The sequence below is a fragment of the Sus scrofa genome, chromosome 1, assembly GCF_000003025.6.
Source record: "Sus scrofa isolate TJ Tabasco breed Duroc chromosome 1, Sscrofa11.1, whole genome shotgun sequence".
Lineage (NCBI taxonomy): Eukaryota > Metazoa > Chordata > Mammalia > Artiodactyla > Suidae > Sus > Sus scrofa.
This window is the reverse complement of record NC_010443.5, coordinates 120,175,580-120,190,843: the sequence shown is the minus strand read 5'-3', so window position 1 is coordinate 120,190,843 and position 15,264 is coordinate 120,175,580. Positions and strand designations below refer to the sequence as shown.

Genomic DNA, 15,264 nt, shown 5'->3' with positions numbered 1-15,264 from the left:
TATAGAAGTTCCCGGGCCAAGGTCTGAATTCAAGCCACTTCTGCAACACACCTCAGCTGCTGCAACTCTGGATGCTTTAGCCCACTATGCCGAATCCTTTAACCCACTTCACCAGGCCAGGAATCACACCCCTGCCTCTGCCTCTGCCTCTGCCAGTGACCTGCTGCAGTCAGATTCTTAACCCACTGCATCACAGCAGGAATTCCAAACTTCAGTTTTAAATATAGTAGCTAGAGAGAGACAATGCATGATGTCCATGCAAGGTGACAAATCAGATCAGAGGTGCCTGCATAATGCAAAACAAACAAAAAACCCTAAGGACTAGCCCTAAATGAAAGGGTGAAATCAAGGAAAAAACCTCCTCTGAAAAAGGATATGGTAAGGAAAAGTCCACCTGCACCTGGACCCTAAGTGAAGGAAATAGTCTCTGCTGGGTGTCTGTAACCACAAAACAGGCCTTAGGAGACCCATGTGCACACTGTGTGGCAGTTTCCAAGCTGAGAATTTAGTTTGAGTTGGGTGTGCCCCCAAGTGTCTGGCAGAAGCTACATAAACCTTTCCTAGATGAATGCATAATCGACCTAGGCCCCAAAGCATCCCCACAAACACATTTTCAATAAATATTTTCTCAATGAAATACAAAGCCAGCTGATTATGGTGATTTGAAATCCAAAATACCTGGTTTAAAACTGGAGCTCTACCTTCAGACTAGCCCTGTATTCTCAGGGAAGTTCTCAAGCCACAATTTCCTCTTCTGTAAAACAGGCAGAGTATTGCTCGACCCACAGGCTTTTTGAAAGCACACATTCCAGTACATAAACTGTCAAAAACTTGTAGTTACTGTCATAACAGTATCAGCAGTTATTATTCTAATAACAAATTACCTGTAAGTTGTACTTAATTATACAAAATAAACTTGCTGGCACCAATAAAATACTTCTGCACCACCTATGTCTACGCCAAAATAACCGAACCTGATTCTAATCTATTCTCTGGACAACCCATGGATAAAAGAATGAGTCACAATAAAAACTAGAAAAACTTCTATTTAGAATAATAAAAATAATACATATTAAATGCATTTTAATTAAAAAAAAAAACTTATAGGACAAAGCTAGGCTTAGAGGGAAAGCTATAATGTTAAGTGTATATACCAAAAACAAAAAGGGCTGGAGTTCCCATTGTGGCTCAGAGGTAATGAACCCAACTAGTATTCATGAGGACATGGGTTCAATCTGCGGCCCTACTTCGTGGGTTAAGGATCCAGCACTGCCGTGAGCTACAGTGTAAACCACAGCATGGTCTGGATGCAGCGTTGCTGTGGCTGTGGTGTAGGCTGGCAGCTGTAGCTCCAATTTGACCCCTTTTCTTAGGTTAGATTTAAATGTGGAAGACAAAATATAATATCCAGGAGTTCCCTAGTGGCTCAGAGGGTTAAGGACTTGGCATCAGCACTGCTGTCAGGGTGCCATGTGGCCCAGGAACTTCTACATGCCACGTGCATGGAAATAAATGAATAATTAAGCAAACAAACAATCCAGATTTTAGACAAGAGGTTCTAAGGTCTTCTAATTCAAAGCTCCTATGGATAGAATTCAAGATACAAGAATATTTCTGATACATCAACTGCATCTTGCATGCCTTAGCATTTCAGCAAGCCAGTTCCACCTGACAGCATCAACATATCTTTAAGGAACATAATGCTGTGAGGAGTGCTGGCTCCCAGAGTTGCCCAGAGGTTTAAGCTTGTTAATCACCCCATGATAATCTACCCTTTTTTTTTTTTTTTTTTTTTTTTTTTTTTATTTTTTGTCTTTTTGACATTTCTTGGGCCGCTCCTGTGGCATATGGGAGGTTCCCAGGCTAGGGGTCTAATCGGAGCTGTAGCCGGCCTATGCCAGAGCCACAGCAACGCGGGATCCAAGCCGCGTCTGCGACCTACATCACAGCTCACGGCAACGCCTGATCTTTAACCCACTGAGCAAGGGCAGGGATCAAACCTACAACCTCATGATTCCTAGTCAGATTCATTAACCACTGTGCCACGACGGGAACTTCAATCTACCCTTTTTTAAGCACCTTCACTTCCCTGCCTCAAATCCAGTGTATTTCTTTGTGATCACTGCCTCATTTGGGGAGGTGTGCTTCTTGAGAAATCATAAAAACCTGGACCCAGAACTACCACGAACTGGAGTTGGGGAGAGTAATTACTTCTCTATTTTCATGCTAACTGAAGGAAATGCTAAATTTCAGTTATGAATATAAGCAAAGTATCAAACTGATATTAACAGTGCTGCTAATTTTGTCTCCATAGAAATCATAGAAGTTTAACTTCTGTGACAGCTGCTACAGATACCTCCAAATATTTTTTACACTCCTCACTACTTTAAAACTGTCAGTTATTAGTTTACTAAACTGCACACAATTACAATCTTTCTGCCTATAATGTTGTACAGTCTTCCTGTCTATAATACCACCAATTGTTGAGCAACTACCTCTCTGCCAAATGATTATTCAACCACAAAACAGTTGATTATTCTACAACTAAAGGTTAACTCAAAGGGCCTTAGGTGAATTCTGATGTTCTTAGAAAACCAACCCCTGCCTCGTCAATACGGAAGTTTTAATTCCATATACAACTAAACACAACTAAACTTTAACTTGTGATTTTTAAATGTAATTTCTTCTTACTGAGTGCTTTAAAAAATAAAAAGTACATAATTGACATTGTCACAAATTTATTTTTTAATATCTTGAGGCTGCATTTCACTAACTGTATGGTATCATTTTTATAAGTTCAAAACTACCTAAAAATAAACACTGTATTATTTGGGAATTTATACACATGAAACTATTTTTAAAAAAAGTGAAATAAAGAATAAAATTCAGGATTCCGGTTGCATGGGTCAGAGGGGCATGAGGAGAAGGAAGACGAAAATAAAGAACCTATTAGTTTTATATCCTTTGTCTCACATGGGTAGTGGGTACATGTGCATTTGTTTATTATATCTTATAGATAAATTTCATATATTCTTTTATACTTATGAAATATTTTATAATTTAAAAAGGGACATTCACACAAGCAGAAAAAAATCTATTGAAAATTAAAAACGTAATAGCAGGAAAAAAATATTTCAGAGTTAATGCTGAAAAGTCCCCCAGAATTTAAACAACAAAAAAAGAAAGACATGAAAAATAAGAGATGGAGGGAAGTTCCTTGGTGGCCTAACAGTTATGGAATTGACATCGTCACTACTGCTGTGTGGGTACAATCCCTGGCCTGGGAACTTCCTTCCACATACTGTGGATGCAGCCAAAAAAATAAATAAAATGGGGGGGAGGGGAGAAGTAAATTAAAGGATTAGTAGAGAACTATTCACATCAGAATAAGGGGATATGTGGAAGAGAAAAAAGAGAACATGAAGGGAAGGCAATAACACAAAAGAAATAATACCAAATAATATCCCTGAACTGAAGGACCTGACTTTTCAGACTGACCAGGCCATTGAACTGCCTGCACCAAAAAAAAAGTCTTTATCCCTTAGAGACATATACAAAAACACTCATAGGAGTTCCCATCACGGTGCAGTGGTTAACGAATCTGACTAGGAACCATGAGGTTGCGGGTTCGGTCCCTGCCCTTGCTCAGTGGGTTAACGATCCGGCGTTGCCATGGGCTGTGGTGTAGGTCGCAGACAAGGCTCGGCTCGGATCCTGCATTACTGTGGCTCTGGCGTAGGCCAGTGACTACAGCTCCGATTCGACTCCTAGCCTGGGAACCTCCATATGCCGCGGGAGCGGCCCAAGAAATAGCAAAAAAGACCAAAAAAAAAAAAAAAAAAAAAACACTCATAGATGACTGACCCACACCGTGACATCTTGAGATCTCAGAACAGGAGGATAAGGGCAGATCCTTAAGACCTTCCTAATCTGGAGCTGGGGGAGTATGGTCAGAATGGCACTATACTCAAATAGCAACACTGGAAGCTGGAACCATGACTTTTAAAAAATTCTGAAGGAAAATTATGTTCAACCCAACCCTATGTCCAATCAAATTAAACATAACAGCAATGAAAAGAATTGTTCAGACTTGCAAGGCCTCAAAAATTTTTTTCCATTCATCTTTTCTCGGCAACTGGCTAGAGGATACCGCCATCAAAACAAGAAGATAAATGATGCTGAGAAACAGGAAAATTAACAAAGGAGACAGGCAAAGAGAATCTCCGGAGGCTGGTAAAAGAAAAGCCTGAAATGAGAGCTCTGCTATTTTAGCCTCAGAGAACAACTAAGCCAGACTGGAGCAAAGAGAACACACATTCCCAGGATACCTCCTACATGAGATTATACTAAGATGATTCAAAGCCTGTGAGGTGTGTGGGATGAATTAGGTAAAACTAAGCAAACAGTGAAACAAAGTAATGAATAATGCCAAAGTAATTCTTCCATGAACAGTATTTTACATACTCTTAATAATGTGAACAATAAATGCTGATTTACCCAAATGTAGCTGAAGGCCCATGAGAAAGCTAGGAGGAAGGGAAGTGAATATAGTATGTGCTAAGTGGAGATGGGGTGGGGGACATCAATTAGAGAACTGAAGTCTCAGCCTCCATAGTAGCAAGGCCAGAATCATACATAAAACTGTAGGGGGAAAAAAAACAGCAAATGAGAGCCTAAGCAAGTTATTTAAGAATATGGAAAGAAATACTAAAATATGCACTTTTATGAATCACTGCCTCCAGGACACAAGAGGAATTTAGAGTGTGAAGAAGGGAGTGCTTCTTTTCATTGTAAATCTAGTAGTGCTATTTTACTTTTAAAATCATGTACATATGCTATCTTTTAAAAAGAATTTTAAAAGCAGTGAATTTTTTTAAAAGGTCAAATAAGAGTAAAGATAATAGCCATTATTTCCCAAGTGCCAACTAACCTATAGGAAACATACCAGATCTTTCACAAAAACAATCACTATCCTTAGGCCAGCTTTTTAATGTAGAGTTATCCCAATTTTATAGATGAAAAAGCTGAAAATGAGAATAAACAAGAAACATTTTTAATTGTTTTATTTCTTCTGGTTAAGTTTTGTTTGGTCCTTTACCTTTCCAGCAGTAGCAAAGTATTCACCATCGGGGGACCATTCCATCAAATGTATAGATACTGAGGTTCTAAAAAAAAAAGGTTAAATAGTTAGCACTTTAAAAATCTGCAACACAATACCATAAGTGGTCAAAATAAAATTTTCATAACATCATTAAAACAAGAGTGTTTTCACCTCTCTAAAAATGAAACTAAATATTTCTTTCATCTCCCTAAAAAATACAAATTAACCCATTAAAACTAATCCAAAGTACACTCTGGGGATCCAAAGAAGAATGCAATTAATATGCATAAAAAGTATCACAAACTACATGCCCAACCAACATCATAATGTAACATCTTAAAAACTGAGCTCATCATCTTTGCTGGCTAGGTGGTCCCCTTCACCTAATCTATATTGTTAATGGTACAGCCATCCTTCCACTTGAAAGGTGGCTGGCAACTTTCACATCTTTCCCCTTCCTACTGCATCCATATCACATATATTAATATAATTCCTACATCAACCTTATCAACCCAAGTCCTGAGGTTATCACTATGAAAATACTTATGTCCTTTTTTAAAAAATCAATTGGAACACAGATTAAAGGATGATATTATAATGGGTTTTGGTTAGAAAAAGTCTACTTTCTAGGCTTCTAAATGCAATGGTACCATAAAAAAATAAAGATCATTATGAAAAGGAACATATCTTAAGTATTTTTTTAATTAATGAACATAACAACAGAGTTAGACACTAACTTGCACTGCCAGATGCACTTCCAATCATTTAAAACAGGAGGAATTTTATTATCAATTTCTTCCTCCTCTTCCAGAATGTCACCTCCTGGAGGAGCCCACAACTGAATAGAATCAGTTGCTGTCAACAATCTGTTATCTGAAATTAAAGAATGTTCTGATGAATAAGCAAGGATTATCTAGAAAAATAAATGTACATGTGGGTTTCTACACATGTCTATAAACTATTCTGTGAAAAACGGGCAATACCGTCTATGAAAAACATTTGGGAGTTCCCGTCGTGGCTCAGTGGTTAACAAATCCGACTAGGAACCATGAGGTTGCGGGTTCGATCCCTGGCCTTGCTCAGTGGGTTAACGATCCGGCGTTGCCGTGAGCTGTGGTGTAGGTCACAGACACGCTTCGGATCCCACGTTGCTGTGGCTCTGGTGTAGGCTGTTGGCTACAGCTCTGATTAGACCCCTAGCCTGGGAACCTCCACATGCCGCAGGAGCAGCCCAAGAAATGGCAAAAAGGCATAAAGGCAAAAAGGCAAAAAATAAATAAATAAATAAAAATGTTTGGCTTATATCCACTTAAAAGTTCTAAGAATCCAGCAGACAAGAAAACTTGAAGGAAACTTAAGAACAAAAAAGTAAAAGCTTTACTGCCAAAAAGCTACTGTGTATCAGGTAAATCTTAAAAAAAAAAAAAAGTAGCAGCAAAAGTAGAATAACAAAACAAATCAAAAAACTCTGATATATACAACTTAGAATATCCTCAGAACATAAGGCATAACTAAAGATTAATAAAAATTTTTTTCTACATGGAGTATTAAAATTACCCTCATTGATTGTGAATGTAAAAAGGGACAACAGCTATTACTACTAGAGGTATTTAATCTTTCAATATTAAAGACAATAATTTCCTGAAATACAAGTAACAAAACGAAATAGGTGTTTTTTGGTCTTGCTTTATTTCCAATTTTGTTTCTTAATAAATAAAATTTCTCTTAAAAAGTACAGCACATTAACTAAGGAAACAAATCATCATCATTTCTTGGAACAAAACATTCAAAAGCAGGAGGGAAAAAAGCACACAATTGTAAACTAAGCACTGTACAAAGCAGTGTATATGCAAAAGGAAAAAAGTACACTCATTCACTAGCAAAAAGAAAATAGTATTGATTGTTTTCTTATTATGGGAGACTATATCACATTGCAATCACACACTGAAATATTTACTTTCTATAACTTCTAAAAATAACTGCTAAATACCTTGAGGGTCCCATGCTAAGTTGTATGTCACGGAACTCAAAAAAAACTGCCCAGTTTTAAGCCACTGACACTTGAGTTGCTGAAACATACAGAAAGAAAACAGAAAAAGACATGTTTTTAAAATAAAATCTACAAACACTACCAGATTTTTATTTTCTTCAACTTAAGATTTTATGATCTGAAACAAAGATGTAAGTATCTCACTCTTATTTTCAAAATACTGTTTTTAAAATCCTTTCTAATGGAGCCACTTACTATTCTACGATATTAAGCTGTTTGCCATGCCCAAACAAAACATGTCTCTCAGGCTTCCTTCCATGTCTATATACACATTCTTAACCTTAGGGTAACTTTTCCTCTCTTCTCTGCCTGCAAACTCCTACAGTTATATCAAGATCTAGCTTAACCATTACCTCTTCAGTGAAGCCTTTCCTGACATTCTAGGAACACTCAGAACAATTTTACATGAATTCTACCATTATAACACTGGTCACACTGAACTATTTGTTCTATGTCTAACTCTCCTATTACACTGCAACTCTTCAAGGGCAGGGATTATGCCATAATAAGCTTTGTGTATTCAGTGCTGTAATGAGTAGTACACAGGTGCTCAATAAATGTTTATAAAAACAAAATAAATGCACATTAGAAAGAAGTGCAAATTATCATAATTCTAAGGAGTCAATGTATAAAACAAAACTAGATATACTTCCCAAAAAGTCAACAAATCTGAACTGCATAATTTATGAAATCCGCAAATCTGATCTGTATTATATTTGAATAATTTCCATCTTTTTTTCTGTTTTTGTTCTAAAAAGTAGAAAGAAGATTTAAAATTTAAAAGTCAAAGAAAGGCCTTTCCCATGAAATACAATTATCAAAGAAAAAAAGTTTAGATATTTCTTTGCAGTAGATAAACATCAAATGTCCTTTTGTAAAAGTATAGTGCAATGTAAAGCCATGTCAAGGATTTTTACAGCAAGTTATATACACATAAATTGCTTGGCAAGTAATAATTTAATAACTGACAATGACCTATCTTAGAATATTTTTTAAATATTTAACAAATAATTTATTCAATTATTTCATGACTATCTGGAGGTGGAATTAACTGCAAACTTGAATTTCAGTAACCAAAAGTCATCTTATACTTTTTAACAGGGAAAAGGTTTTTTTTAAACCCATGACTGCTAACCAACCAACAGTCACAACAGTATTTTATATATTGCTCAACTAAAGTAATAATTAAATCATTCCTAAAACTAGAGATATGCCTAGTATTCTTTCCTTTAGTGTTTCTCAGAGTATAATCTTTGGACCAATTATGTAGAAGAAATTTTGGGAGTGAGGGCTGGAATCTGAAATTTTTTTTTTTGTCTTTTCATCTTTTCAAAGCCGCACCCAAGGCACATAGAGGTTCCCAGATTAGGGGTCCAATCAGAGCTGTAGCTGCTGGAATTCGCCAGAGCCACAGCAATGTGGGATCCGAGCCACGTCTATGACCTACACCACGGCTCACGGCAATGCCGGATCCCCAACCCCTTGAGCGAGGCCAGGGATGGAACCCATATCCTCATGGTTCCTAGTTGGATTCGTTAACCACTGAGCCACGATGGGAACTCTGTGGAATCTGAATTTTTAATATGTACTCTAGGTGACTCTTAAGTACTCTAAAATTTGATAAGCGTTTCATCATACTACCACAAGGGAAAGACTGGTATAGTTTGTACTTTGGGGAGGAATGTAAAAAGAAATATTCATATATATATATATTTAATGAAAAATATCAAAACTATTTGTTTAATGCATTTAAGAACACTTTTTTTAAAAAAAATTACTGGGTAGATATGTCAAGATGTGAAAATCTGGCATTGAGACATTGGCAGTTGTAATTACTTGTGAGTGAGAGCGTGGTTCTAAGGCATACAGTAATTTTTTAATTTTAAGGATATTGGATTTTCTGAATGTTAAATAAGACAAAATATAATTCAGCACCCAGAATGAATCTGAAGGGTTCTCAATGTGATATGCCAGACCACTTAGGTGATAAATGAGTTTACCTAAACTCCTAACTCCTTCATTCAGCAAATATTTAGAAGTATTTATTGTGTCCCAGTACTAAACTGCACCAATAAACCAAAGAAACAAAGCTCCTCACTGGCACATAGCCCACATTCTAAATAGTACACTATAAACAAATAAACAAGCTAAGTGCTATGGAAAAAAAAGTTTAAAAATAGGAGGATATGTGGGTTAAAATGAAGCTGGGAGAAGAAAATTGCAAATTTTTTTTTTTTTTTTTTTTTGGTCTTTTTGCTATTTCTTGGGCTGCTCCCACGGCATACGGAGGTTCCCAGGCTAGGGATCTAATCAGAGCTGTAGCCACCGGTCTACGCCAAAGCCACAGCAACGTGGGATCCAAGCCACGGCTGCAACCTACACCGCAGCTCACGGCAACGCCGGATCCTTAACCCACTGAGCAAGGCCAGGGACTGAACCCGAAACCTCATGGTTCCTAGTCGGATTCGTTAACCACTGCGCCACAACGGGAACTCCAAAAATAGCAATTTTTAAAGGGTGATCAGGGTAGACCCTATTGAGAAAGTATTATTGAGCAAAGACTTAAAAGGATCTGTAGCTGCTGGCTCTGGAGCTACCTAGACAATGAAAAACATTCCAGGCAAAAGAACAACCAGAAGTTCCAGTCATGACTCAGCAGTCAAAGAACCTGACTAGTATCCATGAGGATGTGGGTTCCATCCCTGGCCTCACTCAGTGGGTTAAGGATCTGGCATTGCAGTGAGCTGTGGTGTAGGTCACAGATGGGGCTTGGATCCCAAGATGCTGTGGCTGTGGCGTAGGCTGGCAGCTGCAATTCCAATTTAGCCCCATCCTGGGAACCTCCAAATGCCATGGGTGCAGCCCTAAAAAAAAAAAAAAAAAGAGAGAGAGAGAGAAGAGAAGAAGAAGAAGAACCAAATCACAGGCCCACAGATGGGAGGATAACTGTCCAAGGAAGAGCGAAGATGCCCAGTGACACCAGTGAGTAAAAAATAATGGAAAATGAGCTCTGAGAGGTAATAAATGGGTATGTGTGGGTAAGAGGAGAAGGCTGTAGTCCATTCTAAGGTTTTTTGGCTTAAAATGTGAGGAGTTCCCGCCATGAGGCAGTGGGTCAAAGATCCGGCCCTGTCACTGCAGCAGCTTGGGTTGCTGCAGTAGTGTGTTCCACCTCTGGCCCACAAACTTTCATATGCTGTGTGTGTGGCCTGAGGGGAAAAAAATCTGAGAGAAATACAGAACCATTACAGAGTTTTTAGCAGAGAAACATCATGATCTACTCTGTAGTGAACAGAGAAAGGGGAAGGGGGATAGATATTAGAAAAGAGACCAGTCCAGTAAAGTAGTGTAAGAAATAATAGGAGTTTAACTAGGGTAGATCCCAATTAAAAAGGCAAATCTAAATTAGCAATACTCTAGAGAACTGAGTTTCTAAAAGGCCTAGGGATATATTCCTAGTAAATGTAGGAATGTATGAATGTTCTTACCATAAAGCACAGACTAACTTTACACTGATTCTAGACCACCTCCAGCACCAGCTCCCAAGGGGCTCTTTATTGCTGTCAAAACTGGATTCGAAACTCAATTCTAAAAGTTTTCTATCATTTAATACTTACACAATTTCTCTTATGAGAATTTATGCCCAAGGGCTCAAAAATACAAACAGCATTACCATATGAAGCTGCAATCTAAAAAAGAATGAACAAAGCATTAATATTTAGGAAAAGAGAAAATAAAGATAACCTCCTTTTCACCACAATGAATAACATGATTACATACAATATAATCTTAGAGTATTCATGGTTTATTCCCTTCCATACATACAACTGAAAAAGTACTGGACCTAAGAATCTTTTCTCTATTATAAAATTTAGCAGGCTTTGGAGTTCCTGCGGTGGCACAGCGGAAACAAATCTGACCAGGAACAATGAGGTTGTGGGTTCGATCCCTGGCTTCACTCAGTGAGTTGAGGATCTAGCATTGCTGTGAGCTGTGGTGTAGGTCACAGACGCAGCTAGTATCTGGTGTTGCTGTGGCTGTGGCATAGGCCGGCAGCTATAGCTCCAATTTGACCCCTAGCCTAGGAACTTCCATATGCCTCGGGTGCAGCCCTAAAAAGACAAAAGACCAAAAAAAAAAAAAAAAAAAAAAAAAATTTAGCAGGCTTTATTTTACATACACAAGGGTGACCTATTCAAAAAAATCCATCCTTTCCTATAAAGATTTCATTTTTAAACACAGAAACCATTCTATTAACAAAGACACATTTCAATTTTACACCTGTCAGAAACTATAAGCCAGTGAAAATTAAAAAAAAAATAAGTAGAAAAAAATCAAAGATAACAGGTATTAAAAATTATATCAAATAAAATGATATTAACTACACCATCAAACAAAAATACCAATTGTGAACAACATGTAGAAGAGGGAATGGAGAAAATGGACTACGGAGAAGCCAGAGAGATACACACTCCAAGTGGAGGAGAAACAGCTGAAGTAGGCATCTCCAGCGGACTTAAGCGAGGGACTTGGGGGCCAAGAGGACTTTGTTCCAGGTCACATACCTGATGAGAAGAAACATAAATCCCTCTGTTCCTAGGAGCTACCAAAGCCTGTTTTCCAATAATTCCTAGAATGCCAGTTCCCAGTTTATCCTCCTTTTGGCAAGAGGGAATCAACTACAGGGAACAGACCAAAAAACAACTCTTCTGACACTTCTGGATCAACAGGTTAACCTGTAAAGCTAAATGAGGTATACATGCTTTTTAAAGCCAGCCAAAAAAAGATGTACTGTGATTTCAGGGCACTCTCATGCAAAAAAAATGATTTTGTTAATGAATATCTAACATTCTTTCTGAGATAAAGCTTTTATTCTGTAATGGTAGGGGGAGAGCTACTTAAAATGCCTGGCTGAGGTAATACCTAGAGAAAAAGTGTTATGAATGATCACGCTCAATATGTCAATGAATGAATGAACAATTCTAACTGTTAACACAAAGTCATAAATGTGAGTGCAATCATCACGGGACTGGGGATAAAGGAAATAAAAGACGATGGCAATAAAAGACAATGAATCAGAGATATCACAGCTTTGGTTTCTTTACCATCAACCAGATGAGGAAAAGGGGAAACATGGTTATGAACACCAAAGTCTTCTATATTAAAAAAAAAAGAAAAACTTTGCCCCCAGGGAATCCATTTATTGTGATTATTACCAGTACATAAATAACTTTTTTCATATTTTTAGGGCCACACCCGCAGCATATGGAGGTTTTCAGGCTAGGGGTAGAACTGGAGCTGTAGCTACCAGCTTACACCACAGTCACACCAATGTCAGATCCAAGTCACATCTGCGACCTACACCACAGCTCAAGGCAATGCCAGATCCATAACCCACTGAGCAAGGCCAGGCATCAAACCTGTGTCCTCATGGATACTAGTCAGATTCACTGCACTGAGCCACAACAGGGACTCCCACAAACATAATTTTTTTTAAATGCCTATCTGGAGTTCCCTTGTGGTGCAGTGGGTTAATAAAGATCCAGCATTGTCACTACAATGGTTTGGGTCACTGCTGTGGCACCGGTTTGATCCCTGGTCCTGGAATCTCCATATGCCACAGGCGAGGCCAAAAAAGAAAGAAAAAAAAAAAAAAAAATGCATCTCTAGGCAGCTGAAAAGCTACCATGCTCGGCACAAGGAGATGAGCAATAAAAAATTAATGAGAGAAATCTAATACTCCCGGTGCTTTCTAAAGAGTAAGCACTCAGAGTTCCCGTCGTGGCTCAGTGGTTAACGCATCCAACTAGGAACCATGAGGTCGCGGGTTCGGTCCCTGCCCTTGCTCAGTGGGTTAAGGATCCGGCGTTGCGGTGTAGGTTGCAGACGCGGCTCAGATCCCGCGCTACTGTGGCTCTGGCGTAGGCTGGTGGCTACAGCTCCGATTAGAACCCTAGCCTCGGAACCTCCATATGCCACGGGAGCAGCCCAAGAAAGAGCAAAAAGACAAAAAAAATAAATAAAATACAATAAAATAAAGAGTAAGCACTACTAAAGTTCCCTTCGTGGCTCAGCAGTTAACGAGCCAGACAAGGATCCATGAGGATGCAGGTTCAATCCCTGTCCTCACTCAGTGGGTTAAGGATCTGGCATTGCCCTCAGTTGTGGTGTAGGTCACAGACAAGGCTCAGATCTGGTGTTGCTATGGCTGTGGCGTAGGACGGCAGCTGTAGTTCCAATCTGACCCCTAACCTGGTAGCCTGGGAATTTCCATATGCTGTGAGTACGGTCCTAAAAAGAGTAAGCACTACTTAGGGGAAAAAAACTGGGCAGGGTGTGGAGGATCAGAAAAGCAGTAAATAAGTATCAGAAAACATCAGGAGTTCCCACTGTGGCTCAGCAGTTATAAAACTGACCAATAGCCATGAGGATGTCAGTTCAATCTCCGGCTTCACTCAGTGGGTTAAGGATCAAGTGTTGCCACAAACTGTGGTGTAGGTCACAGATTCAGCTAGGATCCAGCATTACTATGGCTATGGTAGGCCAGCAGCTGCAGCTCCAATTCAACCCCTAGCCTGGGAACTTCCATATGCCCTAAGGTATGGCCAGAAAAAGGGGGAAAAAAAAAAAAACACCAGGGAGTGCAGTGTTTTAATACTATATCAGTTTTATCATTGGATTGTCATATAGTGGCACATTTATACAAGTATTAAAGCCTGATACAAAGAGCAGAGTAGGACAATAAAAATGGTATAATAATCATAATGAATATTCTAATTTAACATATCCTTGATAATATTTGTTATTACTCAGTAAAGAACAATCTCTAGAATACTAAGACTTTAAATTATTGTAATTATTACAGGAAAAATAATTTTTATATTCCCACAGAGACATTTATCAACTGCCATACGACATTGGCCTCAATCAATTGCTAAAATATACAGCAGATATGCTACATTTACTTTATACAGAACCAAAATTTCATGGATATAATGCTTGAATTTTGGAGGAAGAAACATATGATGGAATTTGAATTATTTTAAAATAAATCCTCTGTTTAAAGTCTGAATGAACTTCAACATTCTTCAAACAAAAAATAAACTTTTATTAAATTAATAGAAACTTTACAAAGAATGAAAATATAATATTAGATGCTAGCAATTTGCTACATTTTTTGATAAAAATTTGATGTTATAATTTGGTAAAGAGATAGAATACACTAGGTATAGAAGATAAAAGTTCCTTGTTATTAGCATAATAGCTGCTAGAATTATCAACTGACAGAGTAACAGTACACATGGGGTTGTGAAGCCTACAGATCTTTTAAGACAGTTTATATATGTAGAACAATTATCACTTAGTTTAATGGTCCTTTATAATTTGTATACAATCTATCACTTTACCTACTCCGATTAATAGCCATCTAAGCAAGGTCTATTAATTAGAAAGCGTAGGTAAGCTTTGTATAAAACGATTAAGAATATTCTGAGATTGTTAAATACATTAAAAGATGACATTTAATTAAGTAAATAAATCCCTTACTCTTCCATGTTGGTTAGAACACTCCACACAGCTGACTTGGATGTTTCCATGCTTAGCACCAGGAATGATCTGCACACATTCAAAGTCATTTGCCAAAATAACAATATCACAGCCTGATCCATATGCCTAAAAAGAAAAGTTTTACATTATATAAGATATGTAACTTGAGAATTATCATCAGTTTCTTACTTTTTGTTGCCATTGTAAAGGATACTATGACACATTAAACAAAAGTAGTTAATGTAAGAATATTAAAAATATAAATTTCCAATTCAGAAAATTACAAGTCAAATGAAAATCATGGGGGTGATGACACCCCATAAATCATTCTGTTTAGAATTTCTTTCTGAAGCTCATCTCAGTAATAAACCCTAAATAATAAGAACTCCATCTGAAATCAACAGGGTATTGAAGGCTGCAATTGTAGTTCCAGGGTTCAAACCAGGCTTGAAGAAGATCAAGATAGAAATCAAATGTATTTTCCAACATAATCCCACATGGCTTAAAGAGCTAGTTAGATAGACATTAAACCCCCGAGGCAGAACTACATGCACTAAGGCAAATGCTA

General features: G+C 37.8%; 1 protein-coding gene across 7 annotated transcripts in view; it reads right to left on the bottom strand.

Annotated features, from left to right (window-relative positions):
• DMXL2 (Dmx like 2) overlaps positions 1 to 15,264 on the bottom strand; it is a 160,355-nt gene that overhangs the window by 107,760 nt on the left and 37,331 nt on the right. For 6 of the 7 annotated variants that reach the window (XM_021095420.1, XM_021095456.1, XM_021095423.1 and 3 more), the window contains exons 2-6: positions 14,697 to 14,822; positions 10,769 to 10,840; positions 7,092 to 7,170; positions 5,839 to 5,974; positions 5,099 to 5,165 (exon numbers count right to left, since the gene is read on the bottom strand). In XM_021095420.1, the coding sequence (XP_020951079.1) occupies positions 5,099 to 5,165; positions 5,839 to 5,974; positions 7,092 to 7,170; positions 10,769 to 10,840; positions 14,697 to 14,822 (480 nt within the window). Of the gene's footprint in view, positions 1 to 5,098; positions 5,166 to 5,838; positions 5,975 to 7,091; positions 7,171 to 10,768; positions 10,841 to 14,696; positions 14,823 to 15,264 lie in introns of those variants that run through there. The other variant, XM_021095462.1, reaches the window with a different exon arrangement.